Raw genomic sequence first — 27,800 nt, forward strand, 5'->3', positions numbered from 1 at the left:
CTCTCTGCCCCTCCCCCACTCACGATCTGTCTCTCTCCCTCTCTCTCAAAAATAAACATTAAAAAAAATTTTTTTTAAGTAGTAAGGGAAGGGCAATGGCTGGGAGACTACTGGTTTCATAAATTCTCCTCTACCATTCAATTATTACCATATGCATGTATTCTTGAAGTAAAAATTTTAATTTAATGAAAAATATGCTCTAAAAACATAATGGATAAAGGAAATAATCATTAATAGTTGCTAAAAGCATTAAGGGGAAACTTTATAATGGTTGACAACACTTGAACCCACTGATCAAGTTTTAAAATAAACTTTTTATTTATTTATTTTGAGAAACCAGAGCGTTGGGGAGGGGCAGAGAGACAGAGAGAGAGAGAGAGAGAAGGAGAAAGAGAGAAGGAGAAAGAGAGAAGGAGAAAGAGAGAGAGAGAGAGAGAATCCCCAGCAGACTCGAGTCAACACAGAGTCCAACATGGGGCTCGAATTGATGAACGGCGAGATCATGACCTGAGCTGAAACCAACAGTCGGACGCTTAACCAACTGAACCACCCAGGTGCCCCTAAATTAAACTTTTAATTTTAAAATACTCTTAGATTTACGTAAAATTTTGGATAGTACAATTTCCATATATCTCTTACTCAGTTTCCCCTGTTGATAACATCTTACATTATTATAGTATGCTTTCCCACTAAACAACCAACATTGGTACAACAGTATAACTAGATTCCACGCTTTATTTGGATTATACTAGTTTTCCCCTAATGTTCTTTTTCTGTTCCAAGATTCCACCTGGGATATACTACATTTAGTTGTCATGTCTCCTTAGCCTTCTCTGGTCAATGTCAATTTCTCAGACTTTGTTTTTAGTGACCTTGATAGTTTTGAGCAATACTAGTCATTCAGGTCAGGTATTTTGCAGAATGTCCCTTAATTTGGATTTGTCTAATGTTTTTGACTGGTTTTATGTGTTTTTTGCAAGGAAAATCACACAAGTATAGGTCATTCTCATCACATCATATCAAGATGGCATGCTATCAACATGAAATATCACTAATAATATTAATATTGATCACCTGGTCAAGGTTCTGTTTACCAGGTTTCTACAGTGTAAAACTAATTTTCCTCCCTTTCTGTACTCTATTCTTTGGAAGCAAGTTACTAAGTACAACCCATACTCAAGAAGAGTGGAGGGAGTTAAGCTCCCTCTCCTGGAAGGGGAATATCTACGTAAATTATTTGTAATTTTCTGTATGGAAGATTTGTCTCTTCTCTTTTATATATTTATTCAATCAGTTATTTATGTAAGTAATAGCCAATTCTCCAAGATCAATTTTATTATTATAAAAATAACCATTCTACATCCCCTAATATGATATAATAGGAAGTAAACCATACCATGTAGGGAATATTTCTGCTTCCCTCATTTCCTCAAAGAAAAGTTGAACTTCAATCTGTCAAGCCTCAAAAGCTAACAGTTTATAGGAAAAGCTGTAAAGATGTACCCCAGGATCCCCCAGTAACCATGCGATCTACCATGAGGTGAAGCCATAGATAGCAACTGAGACTTGGGAGAGAAATGAAAAATCCTAAACCTCCATAAATCCCTGGATCCAGTCAACTATGAGGCCAGTTCTTTCCCTAACCTTCCATGGTTTGGTTATACCAATCAAACAAGCAATTCTTTCTTGCTTGTGCTGGACTGAGTTGGGCTTCTTACTTACAACCAAAGAGAACTAACAACAAATATAATAAATACAAATAAGGAAAGGGATGGGAGCAAAAATCAGTTCAGGACATTGAGAAATAGGAAACAGGCTGAAGAGCTAATGTAAAGCCAGATTTTAGGTGAGGTATTTTTGTTTTGTTTTGTTTTGTTTTGTTTTTAACTTGGTAGAATTTATTTGCTTTTAAAGTTTAATGGTCTAACTAGTTTTGGTAGTGTTAACTATGGGGTTCAATTTTTAGCACATAATATTTGGCCACATACTGATCATTTATAATTTTGGAAATGTTACTTTTCATCTAACATAACTAAGGCCTAAAATGAATAAATTATTCTTCCAAACTCATACATCTAAGGTAGACATACAAGAAGCACTGTGCAACAAAAATGAAACAGGCTATGGAGCCAGATAAGACCAGGTTTGTTCCCTAGTTCCCTCACTCACCCATTGCTTTTTATTTTTGATATAATTTTTAAATACATATTACACAGACATAATAAAAAACTTCAACAATTTACACTGGGAAAAGTAAGCCTTTTTCCTATCCCAATAAGCCCTCCTTCCCCTCCCTTTGCTAACCACTATTACAACTTCTTGGGTACTCTTTAGAGATAGTCTATTCAAGAATATTGAAGACTTGACCTTGTAGACTTCAAGACATATGATGATCACTAAAAATTTTAAAGCTACTGAATGGTACCAGAAGGATTGCGGTTGGGAAGGCAAGATAAAAGTGGAGCTAAAGAGAAAGCAGTACCTATGAGACACTCCACCTTGCAGCACTGGTGTTTAAAAAGACAACATAATAGGGGCACCTCAGTGGCTCAGTCGGTTAAGCATCTGACTTCGGCTCAGGTCATGATCTTGCAGTTGTGAGTTCGAGCCCCATGTTAGGCTCTGTCCTGACAGCTCAGAGCTTGAACCCTGCTTCAGATTCTGTGTCTCCCTCTCTCTTTCTGCCCCTCCCCTGCACGTGCTCTGTCTCTCGCTGCCTCTCAAAAATAAATGTTAAAAAAAATTTTTTTAAAGACAACACAATAGTATTAAAAACAAAAACAACTTTAAGGATCAAATAATGCTCCTTAAAAGGCATGATTAGTTAAGGTTTCTAAGAGGTATATACAAGCACCTTTCTATTATCCATTCTTCTTGTCTAGAATTCTCATGGGATATTCTTGACTATACTGTAGTGAAGAATGGGTAGGGGACTGGTATAGCAGTGGCAGCCAATATGTCCTGGACATTTAATGAAGAAAACTTGTTCCCATCTTCTAGTCCTGATAGTGTCATTTTTATTCTAAATGTTTCATGGTGAGAAAGATTATAAATAATTGGGACTAGAAAGAAAGCACTGAGATTAGTAACACAAAATCAAGACGGATGGAATAAGCAAAACGGGAATGATGTAACCCAAGAACAAGTTTAGTTGGCAGTTAGAGGAATATACCAGAAGTACCCCTCATCATCTATAATAAAGTAAAAAATCTTTTCTCTTTTGAATTTTATCCACTAAATACCTGATTTAAGAAGGAATGGATGAGATGCATATTGTTCTCAACAGAAGTTAGGAATTTTAAAGTTCCTATGGAAAAAAAAATCTCTTGGCATAAGTAACATATTAGAGATAGGAAGAATTAAGTCAATTATTGAGTATACACTGTAACAAAGACTCATACATTTTTAGGAGTAGAAAGAAGATCTCATTTCAGACTTGAAATCAGAAATATTTTTTCAGGCTTATTTTTGAACTCTCTGAAAAAGTTCATCTAGATTCCCAGAGCAATGGCATAACCATTGCAACATTTAAATATTCAAGTCATAAGAAAGTGAGTAATACCTCTAATGGAAATGGAACATAACTTTGGTATATTTTTAACAAGTGTCAAAGGATAATGTGAATTACATGTTCTTTTGACCAATTTCTTAAAATAGTTACATAGGAAATAAATTATAATTAGACTGCATTTACAAAAGTAGGAAATGTCTTAATCATTAGGATTATTCAAAGTGAGTTTTATTACCTATCAAATTATTTTTAACAGAAGATGATCAGAAAACAGCTGTAAAATATAATGAAAGACAAAATATATGCTGTGTCACATACCTATGCTTGTTTAAATACAACTTAGATTGAATACATTAAATAGATGAGATCCTGTCATTCTGCATTATTTTTTTCTCTTTCAAATCAGGAAAGCAGGAAAAATAAGCATGGAACAGTTTATAAAAATTATTTTTCCCTCTACTAACAGTTGCTGGTAGTCTCTTAGGAATAGGGAGTACCATTTGTACCTGCTTTCTCATTTGCATAAAGTTATCCTCCAAAGAAGTCAATGGATTAAAAGATAGACTCAGTTTTTCAAAAGTACATGTTTTCCACACTTCAGACATACAATGAATACTCAGACAGTATTGGTGGTCATTTAAACTTTAATCTAAGAAATGGTGACTGTGGTTTTTAAATTAAAAAAAATCCTACCATCTGTTTTAATAAATCAATTTTCTGCTTGTGTGCAAAGTTAAGGACTATATTATTACTATAGTCACAGAGCTATTCAGATGTGGTTTTCTTAGAGATGATTTCATTTCTCTGACCTGTCAAGTAAATACCTGAAACAACAACAAAAATGGTCAAAAACCATTTATATACTATAAAGTGAAATCAAGGAACATCTGACCATGAAAAAAAATCAACTGATAGAATTACTAACAAGAATATATACATAACAGAATAGCAAAGCTTTCAAGTTAGTACCTAAAGAAGTGAAAATAACACTAACATTTTATTAGTACTTCCCTCAATATTAGAAGATATTTTATAGTAGTACCTCCCAATTCTAAAAGGTTTGTAAAATCTGGTATTGGAGTCTTTTTAAAAAAAATTATCAAAAAAAATTTTTTTTAAATCTTTATTTTTGAGAGAGACAGAGCATGAGCAGGGGAGGGGCACAGAGATGGAGACACAAAATCCAAAGCAGGCTCCAGGCTCTGAGCTGTCAGCACAAAGTCCCACACGGGCTCAAACTCACAAACCACAAGATCATGACCTGAGCTGAAGTCAGGACATTTAACTGACTGAGCCACCCAGGCACCCCTTAAAAAAAAATTTTTTTTTAATGCTTATTCGTTTTTTGAAAGACAGAGAGATAGACAGAACGTGAGGCGGGGAAGGGCAGAGAGAGAGGCAGACACAGAATCCAAAGCAGGCTCCAGACTTTGAGCTGTTAGCACAGAACATCCCCACTTTGGAGTGGGGCTTGAACTCACAAACTGCGAGACCATGACCTGTGCCAAAGTCAGCAACTTAAGTCCAGGTGTTCCTGGAGTCTTAAAAAAAAGAAAACCAACCAATAACCCTAGGAAGTTACGTGTGGGTGGTGCTACTTGTGATGGTGAATGGTAAGAGTAGCATATGATCCATAGGTATAAACTACAGAATCACAGCTAACCTCATAATTTCCATAATTCCTAAATATCTTCAGACATGGTTTCAGGATGTTTTTAATAAAGATTGGAGTGTTACACCACTTTTCCCTAAAATTTTAAGCTTACATGGGGTAACCTTTTGGGGTGTGTGTGTGTGTGTGTGTGTGTGTGCGCGCATGCACACGCAGACACAAATTAGGATACTAAAGCCAAATAATATACTTCCTTCATGCAAATAGTATTTTCAATCTACTGCAATATATTTTACATCCTTATAATTGCCAGACATGACCGGATTCACTCACAACAAACCTATGGGTTGCCCTTTAAATAGCTAGATCTGAAAAAGCACTGCCAAACACCGACATTATTCTTAAAATCATCAAGTATTTTCTAGAATAAAGATGGTTACAATAACACTTACCTCAGTCTTTTTACTAAGGTGATCTGTAAATGAAAAAAAAATGGTGACATTTCACTGAAGAAAATTAACAATAATATTAATACTTTATTAATATTAATAATTAATACCCAGTATGTAAAAATATTCAAAGTAATTGAGAAGACTTTCAAAATTATAATAAGAGTTAAAGAAGTCATTTGGGGGTTGTCTAAAATATCAGATTTCTTCTCTAGGGATAAGATGTTAAATTTCAACACATAATTACTAATTTGCTCAGCTTAGGGACTACATTTTATATCCCAGTAAATGCCACCCATACCACAGGGTATTATTAAATTTTACACATTTGAATTCCAAATAATAAGGTTTTTGGTTAAACAATTTTTTTTGGCCAAAGAGGTGAACAAATATATCTAAAATCAAATCACAGGGTATTATAACTGCAAAATTGTACAGATCACTGCCTTTGTGGGGGGAAAAAAGTAGAAGAGTAATTTGGGTCCTTTAAACCTCTTAGTTTGTTTTAAAAATATACATCATAGTGCTTTGATAATACTATAAAAAAATCTTAAAAAGTGACATATATTTATAAAATGAATACAAAAAAGAAGGCAATAAGAAAAATATCCAGATCCACAAATCATTGACTTAGTAACAACACAGCATTTTTGGAAAAGGATTACAGAATGAAGAAAAGAAAGACATAAGGGAGTCCACACAGATACAAGGCTGAAACTCAAGTACAAAGAGGGAGCAAGAGGTCTTATTTAAATTAGAGATAATCAGGATATCTAATATCTAACATTGCTTCTTATGCACAGCAGAAATTGTCTATTCTCAAGGACTAACAATAATTTAATAGAATAGCATTCTTATGACTGAGAATTTAAAAGCTGGCCCAGTTCTCTAAAGCATTTGTTGATCGGAACAGAGTCTGCAAGTATGGTAAATGTCAAAATCACAAGTTTCAGCTCAAACTACCAAATCCTATTTGTTTCTAATTTCCTACTTATTCCTAACATCAAAGTCATTCTTTTAGTGTGTTCTACTTAGCATACAATGAGATGCAAGAAACTGAGGAATAATCATAACTTTTTAAATCATATCTTGAAATTGTTGTCTAGCTTCCCCAGAACAGCATCATACTGATGTCTTTCTCAATCCATTTAATAAATTTACATAGTACTTATAATCAAACATATGAAAAATAAAGTTTTAAAAAGCTTTCTTTTCATGTTTCTTAGTTTTTAATAATACATCTTATATAAAATCTTTCTTACCAAAACTGAAAATTCTAACATACACCTGTTTCTTTTAACCTCAAATAAGAAACTTAACATACATCTCTTCTTTTAACCCCTAAACAAACAAACAAACAAACAAACAAACAAAAAAACCACTTAATAAGAGAGGCAGACTATAGGAAAAACTGTCTTGATCCTTACACCAAAGCAAAACAATGCTCTAAATGTATTCCAAATTTCACAGATAGGCTTGTTTCTGAAAATGGTAAAGTATTTCACTGTATTTTTCTTTTTAGATTATTGCTATCGTGTTATTAATCCTAACAGAACAAATGCCCAATGTATTAAGAGCTAAATTCATATGAATCAAATAGATCACTGTGACAATGAAAAAACGCAGCTCATTTTGTCAGCAACTATTCTGACATAAGCACAGCACCATCCAATAAAATTTTCTGTAAGGATAGTAATGTTCCATACCTGTTCTAATGTAGAAGCCACTAGTTACACGTAGCTACTGAGCACCTGAAATGTGGCTGACACAACTAAGGAATTTTTTATTTTAGTTCATTTTAATTAATTTATATTTAAATAACCACATATGAGTAGTAGCTACCATATTTTACAGCACAGACTTAGGGTTTTCACCATTTCTCACATCAAAAGTAATGTGTTTTATGATCTGCCTTTAATTTGTCTTTCTGTTCAATAAAAAAATATAAATATTATGAAGTTTTCTGGTAATAAGTCTCCTAAAAATTTGTATTTTAACTTTCTAAGGTGTAGTTCTAGATAATTTGAAGAGGTTGACCAATAGTGGATGAAATCTGAAGATACTATTCCAGGTGTACTGTAAGTCCAATCACTTTATGTATAAGGACAACAACGTTTCAAGATGACTCAAAGACTACAAGTACAATTTTTATTTTCAGTGAGTTTTAGAAAATGGACAAATTCAAATACAAAAAGATAAATCCATACTGAAGCTTTATGGGGATTTAATGACTGCTTTTAAGTTACACACCCCCTTCTCCCCAATTGTTTATTTCCAAACAAGGCTACATTTTCCACAATCTCAGTAACACATTAAAAAAACAATTCTTACTTATTTTAAAAATTAGCAAGGAACTTACAACTTACATATAAAAAGACTTAAAATAGTTTCTCTAGCATAATAGATTTCATACATATATTACCTTCAGATTGGAAATCTTTTAGTGATACTGTAAGAGGCCTGTCTTTTCCCTGATGATTCTTTCTTTTATCTTTTTTATTCATAACCTTTGATTGAGTTGAAGCACTTTCAGCATTTTCATACTCCTAAAAAGAATTACCAACAATTAAGCTTGGTTAACACTAGTAAAAAAAAAAAAAAAAAAAAAAAAAATCAACATACCATTAGGTAATAAAGTTTTATTTTTTAAAGATAAATAGCAAATTAAAAAGTCAACACATTAGGGGCAGCTGGGTGGCTCAGTCGGTTAAGCATCTGACTTGATTTCAGCTCAGGTCATGATCTCAAGGTTCAGGAGTTTGAGCCCCGCATAGGGCTCTGTGCTGACAATGCTGAAACTGCTTGGGATTCTCTCTCTTCCTCTCTCTCTGCACCTTCCCTGCTCATGCTATCTCTCTCTCTCAAAATAAATAAACTAGCCAAATTGTATAAAAAGATAGCTGTTTTTTTTATTTTTCAACTCAATCTCTTTCCTCTTAAACATTAAAATAAAAACAAAAAGCTATACCTTGGTTTATAACCTCTCCTAGTTGCCACCTCTTCTTCTTTATTTCAGGACCAAACTTAAGACAATCATCTATAGTCAACTTCCTTTCTCACCTCCCCATCAAATCTGGCTTCCTCTGTTCTCTGCCACTAAAATTAAGGTCAACCTCCCTCTCAATGCCAAATCCAAAGACATTATTTTTTCAAACACCTCTTAGTTTCCTCAATACACTTCTAACTACTCTTCAGTCTCCATCACTGGCTTCTTTTCTCCAAACTCTTCTCATCATTATTCCACTCTTAAGCTATTCTTTTGCTTTATGACCCTTGTTTCTCAAAATTTAAAGCTCTAATGATACACTCATGATTTTGGTATGTACAGACAACTCAATTGGAATGTTCAGTAAACATCTCCAAGCTAAATATGTTCACCCTGCCTTCCCTACTGGATCCTCTCGTTAAAGCACCTGTTTAATGCTACCATCATCACACAACTCTGTAGACTAGAAACCTGAGTCATTTCTATCTGTTCTTCCTACACACTATATACAAATTAGTCATGAGGTCTTGTTGAGTTTATCTCCTAAAGATCTCTTACATCTGTTCTCTTCAGACCTTCTGTCATTTCTCTATCTTCTGCTGGACATTGCAACACCCTCTAATTTTAGCCCCTCCATCTATCTTCTACACTGCTACAGCATGAGTTTCTAAAATGAAAACCTGAAATAAATCTAACAGTTAAAAATATTCAATAGCTCTCTGACAACAGATTTATAAAGCCAAATCTCCTTAACCTGGTGCTCAAGATTCTTTAGATCCTATCCTTCAGAAAGTGTCTCTAGCAACTCCGAATCAACTATGCTATACCCTTTCATACACACATATCCTGTATTCTTGCCACCCCTTCTCTGACAATGCCTACTTTCTCTTGCCTACACTGTGACCTTTTATATGACTTGTAAGACTCCTCTTTAAAAATCCTGTTCTAGGGGTGCCTGGATGGCTCAGTCAGTTAAGTTTCTGATTTCAGCTCAGGTCATGATCTCACAGTTCATGAGTTCAAACACTGGGCTGCCTCTGCTGTCAGCACAGAGCCCACTTCAGATACTCTGTCCCCCTCTCTCTCTGCCCCACCCCTGCATGCAGGCATGGGCGTGTGCACACACACTCTCTCTCATAAATAAACGTAAAAAAAAATCCTTTTCTAAAACTCATCCCCATCAAAGGCAAAGAAAATTCTTCCATCTTTCTGAATTACTACTGCACTGAAAACATTCATCTGTCAATACTATACACAGTAATTATGTGTACATCTCCCTCTACTAAATTCAAGGGCTGGGACCATATCTTTATCTTTGTATTATGTGCCTAGCACATTTTGGTTACTCAAAAAAATATTGGTGAATGAGTAATAGAACAGAATATAAAATGCCATCCCAAACTTTAGTTAATATAAAGATAGTTAGGCTAAAATAATTATAGTAATTTTTTTGTGGATATTGACTTAAAACTCAATGACTACGTTAATGTAATCACATCAAACTAGCTACTGCATACAAAAGGAGTTCCTCCCTTCTCTGAGAGTCATTATGGTCTGACAGAACCAATGCTTTTGGGTAACAGGCCTATGATTGTGCTAAGAAAACCGGCAGGGATCATGATATTTTATCAACACCATCTACTCTACTCCTCTAAAGATATAGCTAATTCTTTTAGCTTTAGAATCTAGACATGTATCTCACAACAATAAATCATTATTGTATGATAATATTCTATTTGATAAATTTTATCTCTGATTAAGCAAGTCAGGAGAACTTTTTTTTTTACACTTTTCCAGTATAGCTGAAAGTCCATTTAAATTATTAAATCGTAGGGGCGCCTGGGTGGCTCAGTCGGTTAAGCGTCCAACTTCAGCTCAGGTCACGATCTCACGGTCCGTGAGTTCAAGCCCCGCGTCGGGCTCTGGGCTGATGGCTCAGAGCCTGCAGCCTGCTTCCGATTCTGTGTCTCCCTCTCTCTCTGCCCCTCCCCCGTTCATGCTCTGTCTCTGTCTCAAAAATAAATAAACGTTAAAAAAAAATTATAAATAAATAAATAAATAAATAAATAAATCGTAGTAAAGCTAGCTGTATCCATTTTTCTAGTTGCCAGCTTTGTGCTTAAATGGACAACTAATAATAAAGATTATAGTTAGTCTTTATTAATTAGGGTAACAGGAATAGGGACATGGAAAATGAAACTAACATACACAATGCACAAAGTCCACTTTACTGGCAACTTTCATCCTTTTCCCTTGTGCTATAATAAAAAGCAAATCATCTGCTGTGAATTTTAATTCCTCTCCTCCCTTCATCTTAACTGAAGGAGCTAGTGTACAATGACATAGTCTAAAGGCCCATAAGCATGATCAGGGTCATTTATGATCAACTATAATCACAAACTGAATACATTTTATGGACCAAAAAAATTCCCAATACATATAAAAGACTAAAATGTCAAATTATATGAAAATAATAAATGTTCAACTTAAATACAGACACTAGAAGGCAACACTACTTTAACTTAAATGTTCCTATAGTTACAAGCTATACAATGCTTTTCAGCACATAAGCCAATACCACAATTTAGTTACACAGTTTAAGCGTGCAACTCTTGATTTCAGCTTAGGTCTTTTTTTTTTTTTTTAATTTTTTTTTTAACGTTTTTATTTATTTTTGAGAGAGAGAGACAGAGCATGAGCAGGGGAGGGGCAGAGAGAGAGGGAGACACAGAATCCGACGCAGGCTCCAGGCTCTGAGCTGTCAGCACAGAGCCCAACGCGGGGCTCGAACCCACACATCGCGAGATCATGACCTGAGCTGAAGTCGGATGCTCAACCGACTGAGCCACCCAGGCGCCCCTCAGCTTAGGTCTTGATCTCATAGTTTGTGGGACTGAGCCCAGCGTCAGGCTGTGCACTGACAGCGCCGAGCCTGCTTAGGATTCTGTCTCTCTCTGCACTGCCATCCCAGTGTCACCCACTCTGGCCCTGGCTCATACTCTCTCTCAAATAAATAACATAAACTTAAAAAAAAAAAAAAAAGGAGTGGGAACCTTTTTTTAAGGAAGAATTTCTTAAGGTGCAAGAATTTCTTAAGGAAACATTCCAAATCACCAAAGTTCAGTCTTCATGTTTTTGTTGCCTCTCAAAACTTGAGGAGTAATCTTATTATAAAAATTCATAATAATATTGTTATGATGATGAATTTTTAGGACAAGCTTTAAATGGAAACTTTTATATAAAATTCAGGAAGGATTGGTCCAAACCTTTGAACAATTAAACTTCTGAAATATCTAAATCAATAAATGTGTAAATACCTTTTTGTGCTCTTCATATTCTAATTTACTTAGCAATAATGCCTTCTCAAGATCTGCTTCAAACATTTCAGATGTCAGCTAAAACAAAAAGAAAGTTTCACAATTATGCCACACAAGCAAAAGAACTATGACTATATATACAGAAAGGAAAACAAATGCATTAAAAAATAACCTGGGTTCTCCAAAGTTGTCTCTCCATGCCAAAGTAGGGAACCCTGTATTTTACAGAAGATACCAAAGCAAAACTTCCAATTTTGATATTTCTACTTCCCTATTCACTGTCAATTATGTTTTATATATCAATTTTTCCCTTTAGCAAAAAAAACTTACAAAGAAATTGACAATATATTAGATGTCGATGATGGTATCCAGTTTAAGACACAGAAAAAAATTTTTTTTTCAACGTTTATTTATTTTTGGGACAGAGAGAGACAGAGCATGAACGGGGGAGGGGCAGAGAGAGAGGGAGACACAGAATCGGAAACAGGCTCCAGGCTCTGAGCCATCAGCCCAGAGCCTGACGCGGGGCTCGAACTCACAGACCGCGAGATCGTGACCTGGCTGAAGTCGGGACGCTTAACCGACTGCGCCACCCAGGCGCCCCATGACACAGAAAATTTTAATAGGGATTACTACTCAAAAATACTAAAAAATAACACAATCAGCATTATAAAACATACCATTCCCTTAATACAGATTAATCCATGGGTACTGAAACTTTAAACAGGTGACCAAAAAACTTTAAAGGTGACCAAATGTCCTGGTATATCCCTGATGTTATAGCATAATTATTCATAGTGCATCTTTTTACTCATATCCTTTTATTTGGTTGCCCTACCTTTTAAGGTAATCTAATACTATAAAAAATGATTCTTTAATTTTTGATCTATATCTTTTGGTTCCTCTTTCCCACCAGTCAGTCTCATCTTAACTTCTTATAATACAGCTTCCATTACCCTCTAATCAAACTACTCTCCAAGAATTACTTTTCTTAATTGCCAAACAGAATTGCTACAGTAGTTGGGTGGGACTTCGGGTTTCCAACACGGAGATAAGGTTATATCTGCAGCTGTACACAGGAGAGTCACAACATAAACTTCCTGGACTTGTGTACATGTAAGTGTTGACCTATGTGGACTAGATAGTAAAAGCACACATTCAGTGGATATTTCTTGTTTCTGTCTGTTCAGAAACCATTCCTTTACTCCTGTGAATAACTGTATTTCATCCCAAAGTCCTATGATTCTAGTAGGACAGCCGGTTATATAATCCTATATACCACCCACCAACAAACCCACACAAAATCCAAGCTACCATCATCAACGACAGCGTGGGGGCAAGGGATCCAACTCTTCTTTTGATCTCCTAGCAATTAAATTTTGAGAACAAACACAAAGCAAGCGGGTTCTAGTCATGTGACAGCCCTCTACAAATGAGCATGTACTAGTTGTACTAGGTCACTCCTCTAAGTGCTCCAGAATTCTTAGTTTCCATCTTCCCCAAGGCCTACTTGTTTGGTTCTTAATTCAGATCTGTGAAACCTTTCAACAAATGATCTCTGCCAAGTTAATCAGAATTATTTCTACTGCTTGATAACAACAACAAAAATCTAAACCAAAACAGAAACCAACTCCAAAAAGGAGTGATATATTTCCAAGGGATAACTTAAAAATTGGAAAAATAGTAACACTGGACACAATGAACTAAAGCTTTTATTCCTAACCAAATCATACCTCTGAAAGCATCTCATCTAAACCTATACTAAGACAACAAAAAGGGGGGGGGAAAGAGTAGGTTTATCACAGAAAAAAATTAATCTAATTCAGAGAAAATGCAATTAGAATTTAAATGGTAAATAAGGGATTATAGCACTAGAAAACACCATAAGCCAGAGTAAATGTACATAGTTCTATAAAATAACTAAAACAAACTGAAGGATTAATTCAACCCAAATTAGTAATAATCAAGAAAAATAAACTAACCTTTTAAGTAATTTACGATACAAAGGGACATTCAAAACAATATACAGTTATAAGGTAAAAAAAGAATTGGATTCATGTGTTACACAAGTTTATATCAATTTCTCCACCTAAACTCATAGCCACTGAGTACAAATATTTCTCTGTATGTAAAGCCAAGAAGTCATCCCAACACGGAAAAAGTAACAAAACGACTTGAGTTTATTCTGAACAAAGTTGATTCAATTTACCACTAAACTTTTAATCCACATTAATGACATTTAACATTTATAAAAATTGCATTTAATATTATTTCCAATATATTACATATTCTGACCGATATTCCAAAAATAAGTTAGCAGGCAGGAGAAGAGGTTAGAGAGTTGGGAGTCTTGCAAGATGTCATTATTCTTTTTTCCATTAACTAGTAGCACTTGAATATTAAAGTAGCTGATTCCAATAGTATGATAAAAACTGAATGAGATAGAACTTTTAAAGTGAAAACTATGGTTCTCTTCAGCATTTGATTCTAAATAGCAGTTTAGAACTTTTAATTTTTAACATCAACTAGTATACAAGGAAACATAAGTAGGCAAAAATGATTTAAGTTTCAATTTAAGTTTCTAAGAACTAGAACAAATCTTCCAAAAATATCTGTATGATCCAACAGGATAACAGAGAACCTGGGGCGTCTGGGTGGCTCAGTTGGTTAAGTGTCCAACTCTTAATTTCGGCTCAGGTCGCTATCTCAGTTTCACAGGCTCGAGCCCCATATCGGGCTCTGTGCTGGCATTCTCCCTTTCTGTCTCTTTCTCTGTTCCTCTCCCACTTATGCTGTCTCTGTCTCTCTCAAAATAAACTTAAAAAAAAAAAAAAAAAAAGGTAACAGGGGACCTTCTATGTGCTTTGCCTGTAGGGCTTTAAAGAAACAGCATATGTATGGGTTTTGCCCTTAAAGAATTTCTACTCCAGTTGGGGACTAACACATATGAAGTGCAGAAAATAGAGTAAGATGTTGAAAGTGCTACAAAAGTGGTGGGAAAAAAACATATACAACAAATAAAATTTAGAGAGGCATACAGAAAAGACATTGATTTAAGTCTGTCCTTAAATGACAGATATAATTTGGACAGGTAGAAAAGGGAATAGAAGAAGTTCAGGAGGAAAGACCCAAGTGAACAAAGATATGATATTAAAAAGAATGTATTATGGGTGACACTGATAAAGAAAGGGGATACCTGATAAAGTGTGAATTCAATACAAGAAAGATGTGGACAAATCCAGGCTTTGGGAGATCACACAGGTGGATAATTTAAATTCCAATTCCATGTATGCTAGCTGTGACCTTGGGCAAATTACAGAAGTTCTGTAAATTTCAGTTTCTTCATATATAAAAAAGGAAATAGAAATATCAACCTTACAGAGTAGTTTTCAAGATTTAAAGCTATTAATACATGTAAAGTACCTAGCACAGTGCCTGCCTGCCACAAGAGTTACAAACAGTGAATTAGAATTCCCCTTCTCGGGGCGCCTGGGTGGCGCAGTCGGTTAAGCGTCCGACTTCAGCCAGGTCACGATCTCGCGGTCCATGAGTTCGAGCCCCGCGTCGGGCTCTGGGCTGATGGCTCAGAGCCTGGAGCCTGTTTCCAATTCTGTGTCTCCCTCTCTCTCTGCCCCTCCCCCATTCATGCTGTGTCTCTCTCTGTCCCAAAAATAAATAAACGTTGAAAAAAAAAAATTTAAAAAAAAAAAAAAAAAAAAAAAGAATTCCCCTTCTCTATGTTGGAGTATAGTGGAAAATGAGGTTGCTTAGGTAGGGTAGAATAGATTCCAGACACTCCCTAAAAATTACAGACTAAGGGCAGCTGAAGGAGAAATGCTGATAAAAGTAATTTTAAAGAAATAACTGAACCCTTATAAAAATAAAGGCTTAGAATCAATGTGTTTGGCTAACCCTCTGTAATCTCAGCATATAGAACCAGAACATAAAAGTACAGAAAATAAAGGCTATATCTTAGAAAAGAATAGCCAAGTTTTAGAAGACTAACTGAACATGAAGTATGAAAGAAGAATGAATTAAAGATAAGATTTTTGATCCTAGATAACAGGGAGAACGGTAGCATAAGACTAAAACTTCAAGAAAGAGAAAGAAAACATGATTCTAAATTCTCTAAACATATCTTACAGCATTAATTAATCATAAGACTACTATAAATACAGTTGTCAACCTAATTCATCAGAACACGTACAGGCAGAACCAACAGGGGAAAAGAAGTCTGAGCCTAAAAGACAGGTACCAGGCAAGAGAAAACACAAAAATCACCATGATTTTTAAAAAGTATCTTCTATTAAGCTTGCAAATAGAGAATTCCTCATTTATGAGAAGAGGAGGAAAGGAAGAAAAAGAGGAAAATGGTAGGTAGGTACTACAATGCCTATAGGATTGAAGAAATACTTACATGTGCCCAAGATGGAGTACTTCAGAACCCCCTTCCTCTTGGCTTCCTTCATTGACTCCTACTCCTCATCTAGTAGTAAAACATTTTTTTTTCTATTTAAACAAACCTATAGCTCAAGGGCTTATGATCAGTTAAGGAGTATGAAGAAACCAATGAAAAACGGAAAGGACGGTAAACATTTTGGAACTAGATTTTTAAAAATTGATTTGTAAGCCTAAGTACCATAACAATTTTACCCATTTTAAATTCAAGCAAAACCAATTCTAAATGAAGAGTTACTCCTCATTTCCCACAGGCATCATGGGAACAGGGTTTTATAACACAACACAGAACATCATTCTGAAGACCTCTCACGCTTGCAGCCAACTGTTTATTTAGTCACAACAGCAGCAGTGCCCTGTCATCCTCTAACTCCATGATCTTCCGAGTGTGGACCACCTATCTTTCACTAATTTGGAAAGCAGAATTATCTTCCCAGAAATCTTCTAATAGTCTTACTGAACATTATTATTTTAAAGGTTGTCAATGTTCTACAAAAATTGGATCTATGTGTACACACTAATTATCAGGTTCAGTTCATTTTAGTTAATGTATCTTGATGTCTTTTGAGTGTTGTTTACATTTTTTTTAATGTTTTTTACTTTTGAGAGAGAGGAAAACAGAGTTACAAGAGGGGGAGGAGCAAAGAGAGAGAGGGAGACACAGAATCGGAAGCAGGCTCCATGCTCTGAGCTGTCAGCACAGAGCCTGACGCGGGGCTCGAACTCATGAACCATGAGATCATGACCTGAGCTGAAGTCGGACATTTAACCAACTGAACCACCCAGGTGCCCCTTAAAAAAATTTTTTTTTTAGTATTTATTTATTCTTGGAGTGTTGTTTACATTTTTTGTCTGCATTTTTGTTGTATGCTCTCTTGTATCTCTAAGGAACAAAACTGGTTTAATCATATACTGAGGGATTAAAAGTAGGAATGAAAACAGAACTATAAACATTGCAACTTATAAAAAAACACCTGAATTTTTAAATGAACAGGAACAAATACAGTGAATACAGAATATATCTGTTTGTGTCAGGACAAGAGCGATACCATATAAGCAACTGAAAAGGAAAATTATAAATAGAAAATTAAGACAGTGACTATTTGAAATTTTGATTTGTTGAGTCAACCTATTTGTTCCTAGCTGCCTGCTATGAGACATGGTCAGACCTGTAGCCTGAAGACACCAGTTTTTTGTTTCACTTTCAAAGCACAATTGTAGGAGTCTTTTCCAGAACAAGTACCAAGTAATGCTTTTTCCAGAAGAAAAGTGATGAATTTTGTTGCTAAAAAAAGAGCCCCAAAATACGAGGATTCATTTGAATTTGCACTCCTTATAGAGATATAGAGACACACATGCAAGTCAAACAATTGCCAAGGGTCTATTATACCAGCCATCAGGTTAATGACAAATAGTATACTCACAAACATAGAACAAGCTATTGGCAAACACCTTTAATCAAATGGAGTAGAGGATTTCAATGTGAAAGAACAATTACTATTGTGCACATGCTAGCAGAATAATCCACTTCGGAGTCAGATAAAACCAGTGATGTGCGGTTTGAATCAGTAAGAGGAAGAAACACACAAATTTTGATTGGTTTTATCACTAAAACTTACCATGAGAAGAAATTTTTCTATTCAGTTAATTATTTTTGAGCCATGATGTAGAGTTACAAAAAGGTACACTGGAATCAGTAATATCAGTGTATCATGAATAAAGGAGATATAACTATACCTGAACAATATCTCCACAGATTATTCCCAGGCAACAGGTATTACTGAACAGTATGTCTCTTGATCTTAATTCAATATAAAAGTAGTAAAAATTATAAATATGACCAAATCAAAGCAGGCCTATTCATCTGTTAAAAACAGCTTTACTAAGATATAATTCACACACTTCATATATCACATAAAACTTGTGCATTTCAAGTGCAAAGCATATACCTCCTTTTGATGTATACCATTCTGCAAAGAAATAGGAAATATAACACTATCTTTCCAACTCTGAAGTATGCTGAGATGGATACAAGTCTACGAAATGGAAAATGAGATACAAACATTTCTTAAGATACTAATATTGCATTGAAGATCATCTCTACAATTTCTAGCAACTTCCATAACATACCTCAGCAAAATATATAATATCTTGAATAGTCTGAACCTATTCTTTCAGGTCAATGTGTCACAACTTTTAATGTTAAGGAAAGATAAGAATTAGGATCAAAATGTGTTCTAGGCAGTTTGCCCCCGTTGGTCTTTTAATGGGTAAATTCAACTATTTATATTTATAAACAAATTATTTGTCTATTATCCTTTTTCATATCTTATTTCAAAGGCTTCCTTGCATTCTCCTTTACTTTATAACTTCTGCTTATATGGACCAGGTTTAATTCTTTTTCTTCAACTGACTTAAAACTTATAGAATGAAAAGTCTTGTGTATAAATAGTCTTTTAAATTAAAAAAAAATCACACTTGGAACTATGTATCTTGTCATCAATATGAAAAATCTTAAAATACCTATTGGCTTCCCCAACCTACTTCCTTACCAATTTTTGTGTTCAAAAACAGGGGTTCCGTTCCATTTTAGACAAATTCTTCATGTGAATTATGTTCTCATTAATAACCAATTTACAAACACTACTGAGAGTTAATTATGTACTGAACTAGCTTCAATGTTCGCCACTGGTACTTTCCAATTGTGCTCTTTATTTAGATTTGTCTTAATTGGCAAAGAGTGTATCTCAGAAAAATTTGCAGAAAGAATAATGGCAGTATGCCTCCTTAGCCCTTGCATGTCTGGGAATATATTTCTTTAGCATTCAAAAATATGACATCTTGGCTAGATACAGAATTCTTGGTCCTAACATTTTAATTCTGCCATTTAAAGTAGCTGGTCTAATTTTTTACTGTTTTCTCCCATGCATATATTTATAGTATTATTTTTGTGTCTCTTATTCTTAAATTACTTTTAAGAGAATTTTTTAAAAGTTTTCCCAAAAATCCTTTGAAAAAGGCTTAAAAGTTCTTTCAAGCTCAGATTCAAATCCTTTAAGAAAATTTTTATCAACATTACCTTTAATGATTGCCTCTATTCTATTTGTTTTAGGGACCCTAACTCTGCCTCTGTTGGATTTCAGTTCTGTGTTCCAATCTATAGGTTGATTTTATTGGCAAAATTTATCTCAAATTTTCCTTCATACAATTGACTCAATTTTCTTCAGTGTATACTCTGTTCTTTAGTCTTCCTAATGAAATTTTAGATTCTATGATTTTACTTCCCCAAAATTTTTTATTTCACCCACCCCTCTTTTCAACTTCTTTGGCACTTTTTCACCTCACCTTATATATAATATATATATATATATATATATATATATAATATATATATATATATATATAATTACTAATCCCCTTGACTTTTACAAAATGGTCGAGCTCCTTGGTTTTTATTAAAAGAACAGGTGCTGTCTATAATCAACTTCTGCTCCCTGTAATAAATATTTTTCAAAGTATGCTTTCACTCTGGAGACTAAGTACAATGTTCTTTTCCTTTCACATGGCACAAACTTCTTCAGCTGAGATGAGATCAACTAAGTTCCACTGTTTGCTCATATGTAGACGGAGTGGATGCTTGTTTACTATCCACCTGGTTGCTGTTTAATGCCAGCTGCCAGATTTTATGCTGAGGCTCTGTGAAGCCAAAGTCACCTTGGTGATGTAGGAGTAGGAAAGTTTGTCTTAGCATAATTTCTCTTTTGTGATTGAAAAAAAGTAGCCACATAACAGGCTAGTTTTCTATAGTCAGCTTTTTGTCTGGCTCAGCCCTCAATACTGGAATTTCTCACTGTGCTGTTTCTTTATTGTGTCGGAGAACACCACCATTCTACAGGCTTTTTGCCTAGTTTAGTCACTGCCTGGTCCCTACTTTAAAATTTGTTATTCCACACAGTAAAATAGATTCCAAATGGTTTACTGTCCATCTGTTCCAAGGTCTGCCTTTATCTCTTTGTCATTCATCGGTGTTAATTATCCTAGCATCTACTCTACTTCTCATGACCTTGATTATTTTTCTGCAAGTGAGACTTCCAAATATGCTACCAGGTTTTCCTAAATGGCCCATCAATAGCATATCCAGCAGAAGTTCCTCAAAGTTCCTGAGCCAGGGATGATATTCTTGTATAGGGCCAGGGCCATGTCAACTATTTCCTTTTCATAATTACCTGGTCATTCTGGCAGCAATCAGTAGGGGCAGGAAGAAGGGCAATCAAATATCTGTGTTCAGGTTCCCACATTACACAAAATGGATTTTGGTGCAAATTTGAGTAGTTTTCCTTCATTAATTTTCCAGTGCTCTTAGGGCCACTGGGAGAAATTCTCCTCTGGTGAAGACACTGGTAAATTCCATTACTGTCTAAACAAGTAGATCATTACATTTATACTTGTAAGAATTTGTCATAATAAATGCCATAGAAGGAAAAAAAGAACTAATCAAATAAAACTAGAGGGTTTAATACAAGACAATGTATCTAGTATCCACTGCCTGGAATATCTTTTAAATGGCATCTGCAAACAGCTCTTGTATAATAACTGATGCTTGTGATGATGAGCCTAAGGCACTACACAATCCTAATGAAAATGTGATAACTAATACAGCTGATGTGTTAAGAGCACAGTTTAGTATACTCTAAATCTTTTAAAACTAGTAACTGAAGCATGATAGGTATAGCACTCTATTAAGCCAAATATCTGATAAAACAATACCTCTTCCCAATGGATTAAATGACAGTTTAACAAGTAAGCAAATAAGTAACTATTCATTTCTCATACATCCAGTATCTCCTAGAGTACATTCTAGGCTTAGTATGTTATTTTCCTGAACACCACACAGAAAAAGAAACTGGTCTTAAAAATTACCTGATTTGGTTAGTACTGATATCTATTTAATAGAAGCACAAAATATCACATAAGTAAGTTAAACTAACAAATGTCATATACTATGTTACATCAAAGTTGAAGAGGAAGTTTACCTTCAAAGTTTTTCTTTTTTAAGCAAAACTGTGACTAAGTATTAACAAGAGACCTCTGACCCTACAAATACTCATCTCTTGACATGAAAGAATTTAATCCTGTTGTTTTAACTTCTGTATCTCTCCCTCACTTGTAAAAAGGCATATAAACTGAAAACTCACAAAATAACTGCTTTGAATTACATAAAATAACAAATATATCAACATTTTCCTAGATAAAAAACAGAGCCTCTCAGTAAAAGCAAAAGATGTGTGAATTAATCCAATACAATATGCTCATCAGAATAGTGTTGTCATGGATTCAGATACACTGCCACTTTAAAAATGCATAAATTTGGGGTGCCTAGGTGGCTCAGTCAGCTAAGCCTCCAACTCTTGATTTAGGCTCAGGTCATGATCTCAAATCATGAGCTCGAGCCCTGCCTCAGGCTCTGGGCTGTCAGCACGGAGCCTGCTTGGGATTCTCTCTCTTCCTCTCTCTCTGCCCCTCCCCCGCCAAAATAAATAAATAAACTTAAAAATAATTAAATAAAAATGCACACATTCATCAAAATACAAAGCAAAACAATTTGATTTACTTAGCTGTACCTGTTCATCTCTTTGCCTCCACTCTTGCCAATTCTCTTCTCGTGAATCCTTCTGCACTGGGTTTGGTAATGAAAGCTCATGGTGAGCATTACAAATGGCATGGGAGGATTTCTGGGGAATTTTCTTAAAAGCAAGATTCCTGAGCTATGAAACAAATGAACAAAAATCATTAAACTCAGTCTACCAATTCTAGAATACTAATGATTTTTTGTTAAGAAGTCAATAATATTTCTATTCCACTCATTATGCTCAGAGTCACTATTTGTGCTTTTCTTAATCTTTGTAAAATAATAACTTCACAGGTATTTAGATAATATTGGTGGGTTTCTAAATGAAACAATAAGTGAAAATGGACTGTATTCTATTATACCATGATTTTAATGATTCTGCTTTACTTAAAGGAAGAAGTTTATAAAAGTGAAAAACAGGATAACAGGTGTACTTTTCACTATGTTGTACACCTGAAGCTAATATGGCACTGTATGGCTTGTGGTGAGCATAGCATAATGGATAAACCTGTTGAATCACTATACTGTACACCTGAAACTAATGTAACAGTATGTGTCAACTACCCCCAAGTAAAAGAAAAAAATGTTTAAATGGGGATAATGATAATATATCATTACTGATTATTACAGGGTTGTTGTGTTGTTATTAACTGTGTCAATAGATGCAAAGTACTTAAAACATACATACATGACATACATGACACTGTATGTCAACTATACTTCATTTTTTAAAAAAGCAAAACAGTGGGATTCAAAAAGATTAAAGTTGGGGTGCCTGGGTGGCTCAGTCGGTTAAGTGTTCAACTTTGGCTCAGGTCATGATCTTGCGGTTTGTGAGTTTGAGCCCCACGTCGGCTCTGTGAGGACACCTCAGAGGTTGCAGCCTGCTTCAGATTCTGTGTCTCCCTCTCTCTCCGCCCCTCTGCCACTCATGCTCTGTCTCTCCTCCCTCTCAAAATAAACATTAAAAAAATTAAAAAAAAAAAAAGATTAAAGTTTAATGGCTTACAAATTTAAAAGTTTAAACAACTCCAGCAACTACTTTGCTAGTCCTTAAAAATACAGGGCCTAGTCCACAAAATAACATGATGAGCTAAAATTGGACTGGCTAAACCAGTCTCAAGTAACAGTCACATCATCATGATCTGAGATGCAGCAAGTGAAACAAGAGATAAAACTATTAAGAAGTTGTTATGGATTGAATTGTAATCTCCCAACAGATATGTAGTAGGCCTAAAACCCTCAGGTGTCCGTGAATGGGACCTCATTTAGAAAAATAAGATCTTGCAGAGGTAATCAAGATAACTTACAATACAGTTTCACTGAATGAGAATGGGCCCTAAACCAATATGACTATTGTCCCCACAAGAAGAGGTGAAGACAGAGACACACAAAGGACGCTAAGTCACAGCAGAGGCAAAGACTGAATGATGCAGCCACAGAAGCTAGGAAGAGCCTAGGAAGGGCTCTACTCAGAGTCTCAGAGAGAGCCTGGCTCTCGCTGACCCCTTGGTTTGGACTTCTGCTCACAGTCTACTGGGAGAGCAGACACAAATAGTTCTAATTGTTACCTCATTTGCTTCACTCTGTTGTTGTTCCTTCTTTTTTCTTCTTTTTTCTCTCTTTTTCTCATTTGTAGTTGATTTGCTTGCTTGAGACTTTCCAGTATTCCGACCTTTGCCTTTTCCGGGCTCAGAATCAGAACCACTGCCACTATCTACTTGCAATAGGGCAAAACGAGAAGCAGTAGTGGGAACAGAACTAAGTACTGCTGAGGCCATTGTAACGATTTCTATTTTAAAATACTTTTGTCAAGAATAATTCCTGTAGGGAAGGAGAAGAGGCAGATGAGTAAATATGCTCAGTAAAATCTGTTCTAGATTCTAGAACAACACACACACACACACACACACACACACACACACACACTTCTCCCAACACTGGATTTAGTTTTTTGGGGGTTTTTTTTGTTTGTTTTTTTTTCAAGTAGGCTTCACACCCATTGTGGAACTCAATGCACAGCCCAGCACCAGGCTTGAACTCATGACCCGGAGATCGAGACCTGAGCTGAGACTGAGTTGGAGGCTCAACCAACTGAGCCACCCAGGCGCCCTTGGATTTAGTAATATTTGGATTCATACCCATAAGGCCTACTGGCAATAATATTCTTTTCTAATTTAAGTAAGCAATATACAACTGTAAAATAGAAAATAGAGAAAAGATACGAGATTTCACAACTATTGCAAGACTACCACCAATAAAATGTATTCATTTTTCCATATACGGTTTTCAAAAATTCATGATTTTTTTTTCTTTTTTAAGTGTACTGCTGTAATATATACATATGTACAGAGAACATGTTAAACCAACATGGTTTACAATGAAGTAGGATTATTTTTTACATTGCAGAGACCCTCAGTCCAACTAACTACATGTTAACCTCCAACTTCCAAGACAGGAAAAAAGGAGTAGAAAAGGAAAAACACTCCTATCATTCACAAAATACTACCTTAAAATTGATTCTGGAGACTGCTACTAAGTCACAGAACTGACAACAAAATAGAGAACCAAAGGAAACTTTTTCAAATTACCTTCCACATTATCTTTCTGGTTCACTAGCTTCAGCATACCTTGAGTATACCTATACACTTAGGATATTAAAGGTCTTGCAGTAATATCTAACCCAAATCATTTAGTTTTACAGAGGAGGCAACTGGTACTTAGACTGGTTAAGTGACTTGCCTAAGGTCAATCTGCAAGTTATTGGCAGAGTCTCGACATGAACCTAAGTTTGCTGAACCTTGCTCTGCAAGTTCAAAGTAAGAAGCCCGTAACTACTAGAAGACTCTAGAAGACTTGGTACTCTTTCAATTAAAAAAAAAAAAAACAGGGGCGCCTGGGTGGCACAGTCGGTTAAGCGTCTGACTTCAGCCAGGTCACGATCTCGCGGTCCATGAGTTCGAGCCCCGCGTCAGGCTCTGAGCTGATGGCTCAGAGCCTGGAGCCTGTTTCCGATTCTGTGTCTCCCTCTCTCTCTGCCCCTCCCCCACTCATGCTCTGTCTCTCTCTGTCCCAAAAATAAATAAACGTTGGAAAAAAAAAAACATTTTTCTTTTTTTAATGTTTCTTATTTTTGAGAGAGAGAGAGGAGAGAGAGAGGAGAGAGACAGACAGACCACAAGCACAGGGGAGGGGCAGAGAGAGAGGGAGACACAGAATCCAAAGCAGGCTCCAGGCTCTGAGCTGTCAGCACAGAGCCTGATGCAGGGCTCAACCCCTCAAACCCACAAACCTTGAGATCATGATCTGAGCTGAAGTTCACACTCAACCGAGGTGACCCAGGTGCCCCAAAAGAACCACATTTTCTTAATAGATTGTGAAATTAAGAAATTGTTCATTTTTATTTTGAATGTATCAAGTACACAACTCAGTAAAAAATTTTTTAAATAAATGAACATTCCAGTTACCCAGCACTAAGATTAACAGAATGTTAACTCACCCTGTGCCTCTCCGCAATAGCATCCAACTCACCCTGTCCAGAGATAATTATCCTAATTTTCGTGTTATTCATTTGCTTGTCTTTACAGTTTTAACATGTCTATCTGGAGGCACAGTACTCATATCCAAACCAGCTACTGTCATTTCCAAAATATCCTATTTTTTCCACAGGTTCCCCCCTATTCAGTATGGTAGAGGACTATGCAAAAGTACAAATACTAGGGGCGCCTGGGTGGCGCAGTCGGTTAAGCGTCCGACTTCAGCCAGGTCACGATCTCGCGGTCCGTGAGTTCGAGCCCCGCGTCGGGCTCTGGGCTGATGGCTCAGAGCCTGGAGCCTGTTTCCGATTCTGTGTCTCCCTCTCTCTCTGCCCCTCCCCCGTTCATGCTCTGTCTCTCTCTGTCCCAAAAATAAATAAACGTTGAAAAAAAAAAAAGTACAAATACTAGAAGTGAGAATCACTGAGGTCCATTTTGAAAGCTAACCACACACTATAGTTTATATGTTTTCATGAGGGAACGAAAATGAGAAGCATGCATTCAAACTTCCATCTTAACCTAAGAATCCGGAAAATTATTTGGAAAGCTTTCAATTTTTTTGTGAAACAATGCACAAAAATTAAAAAAAAAAAGAGCTGATATTTGAAGATGCTACCTAGTAGCTACTAAATCAGAGTATTTTATTATAAACCATGTTAATACTTATTGCTCCTATACCCAAAAATATGCAAATTAAGATTGAATACCATGACACATAGAGATGGCATCACACTGATAAATTATGACATATTTTTTATATTTTTTTAACGTTTATTGTTATTGAGAAACAGAGACAGCATGAGCATGGGAGGGGCAGAGAGAAGGGGAGACAAAGAATCTGAAGCAGGCTGCAGACTCTGTGCCCGACGCGGGGCTCGAACTCACAAACTGCGAGATCATGACCTGAGCCTAAGTCGGATGCTTAACCGACTGAGCTACCCAGGCGCCCCAATTAGGACATATTATTAGACTTAATCTTTGCTGTAAGCATGAGAATTAAGTTACTACATGGGAGAATATACTATATTACAAAATGAAAAAGAAGTTCAAGACTCAAAAACACTATGGAAAGCGTTAATACTGCTTCAACTTTAACATGCCACGTTAAAATCCTTTTTTAAAAAAAAGCTTGTTTATTTTTGAGAGAGAGAGAGAGTGCGGGTGCTGGGGAGAGGCAGAGAGAGGGGGGGGGGACAAGGGATCTGAAGTGTACTCCACACTGACAGCAGAAAGCCCCATGGAGGGCATGAACTCAGGAACCGTGAGATCATGACCTGAGCCAAAGTCATATGCTTAACCGACTGAGCCACCCAGACACCCCAAATCCTTTAAGTTTTAGTTGCTTTGAGCACTTTAGGTACAAAGATCCTGTACAGTTTTTCAACAACTATTGCCACATTTAATGTTAACTCCTGGGACTATAAATTGCATGTGTCAGCCATTCACAAATACTTACTGCCCCTCCCTGAAGGAGAATTACATACCACTCTCCTACTGAATGGGAGGCATGACCATGTCATTTACTTTGGCCAGTGAAATATAAGCTTTAAAAAGCTTTAAAAGCCAGAATGTGGTTCCTATTTCTGTGATTGTGGAAATATATGCTGAGCTGGAGTCTCCATCAGTCAAGTCTGATGGAGTCTGAAATTACAATGAATAAAATCTCCTTATTAACCTGTAATGGATATGTAGCTTAAGCAAGAAAGCAACTTTGCTGTTTTAGGCTGCTGAAATTTTCAGGTTGTTATTACAGCATAATCTGGCCTTATCGTGACTGATTTCTTGCACAAATAAATTTATTTTCCACTCTAGGACTAATATCAAAACCATGAATTTCACATTCAGATTGTTGTACATGAGCTAAATGTTCACAATTGTCTATCTAAAACATCTTGGGGCACCTGGGTGGCTCAGTTGGTTAAGCGTCTGACTCGATTTTGGCTCAGGTCATATCTCACAGTTGTGGGTTCGAGCCCTGCATCAGGTTGTGTGCTTACAGTGTGAACCTGCTTAGGATTCTCTCTCTCCCTTGCTCTCTGCTCTTCCCCCTCTTACACTCTCTCTCTCTCTCTCAAAATTAATAACCTTAGAAAATATTTAAAAAAAAATAAAACATCTCCACAAAGCTCACAGAAATTTTCTTTCTGTGGCATAGGGCAGAGCTTTCTGACCGACGTATCCTCAAATATTGTTTCCCTTAGTCCTTGGGGCACCTAAGAAAACCCTGGAGAATTCAGAGATGCTGGGCCCATCACCATCAGATGCAGGCAGCCTTGTGTGGTGCTCCCCAGAGGACAGCGCT

At 35.9% G+C, this 27,800-nt stretch overlaps 1 protein-coding gene across 4 annotated transcripts in view; it reads right to left on the bottom strand.

Moving 5' to 3' along the window:
* Positions 1–27,800, bottom strand: part of GKAP1 (G kinase anchoring protein 1) — an 86,221-nt gene that overhangs the window by 48,449 nt on the left and 9,972 nt on the right. For 3 of the 4 annotated variants that reach the window (XM_030293772.1, XM_030293773.1, XM_030293776.1), the window contains 5 exons: positions 23,534–23,786; positions 21,955–22,098; positions 11,876–11,953; positions 7,995–8,118; positions 5,576–5,598 (listed from right to left, as the gene is read on the bottom strand). In XM_030293772.1, the coding sequence (XP_030149632.1) occupies positions 5,576–5,598; positions 7,995–8,118; positions 11,876–11,953; positions 21,955–22,098; positions 23,534–23,743 (579 nt within the window). In that variant the 5' untranslated portion in view covers positions 23,744–23,786. The remainder of the gene's footprint in view (positions 1–5,575; positions 5,599–7,994; positions 8,119–11,875; positions 11,954–21,954; positions 22,099–23,533; positions 23,787–27,800) is intronic. The other variant, XM_030293775.1, reaches the window with a different exon arrangement.

Source organism: Lynx canadensis, chromosome D4 (genome assembly GCF_007474595.2).
Source record: "Lynx canadensis isolate LIC74 chromosome D4, mLynCan4.pri.v2, whole genome shotgun sequence".
Classification (NCBI taxonomy): domain Eukaryota; kingdom Metazoa; phylum Chordata; class Mammalia; order Carnivora; family Felidae; genus Lynx; species Lynx canadensis.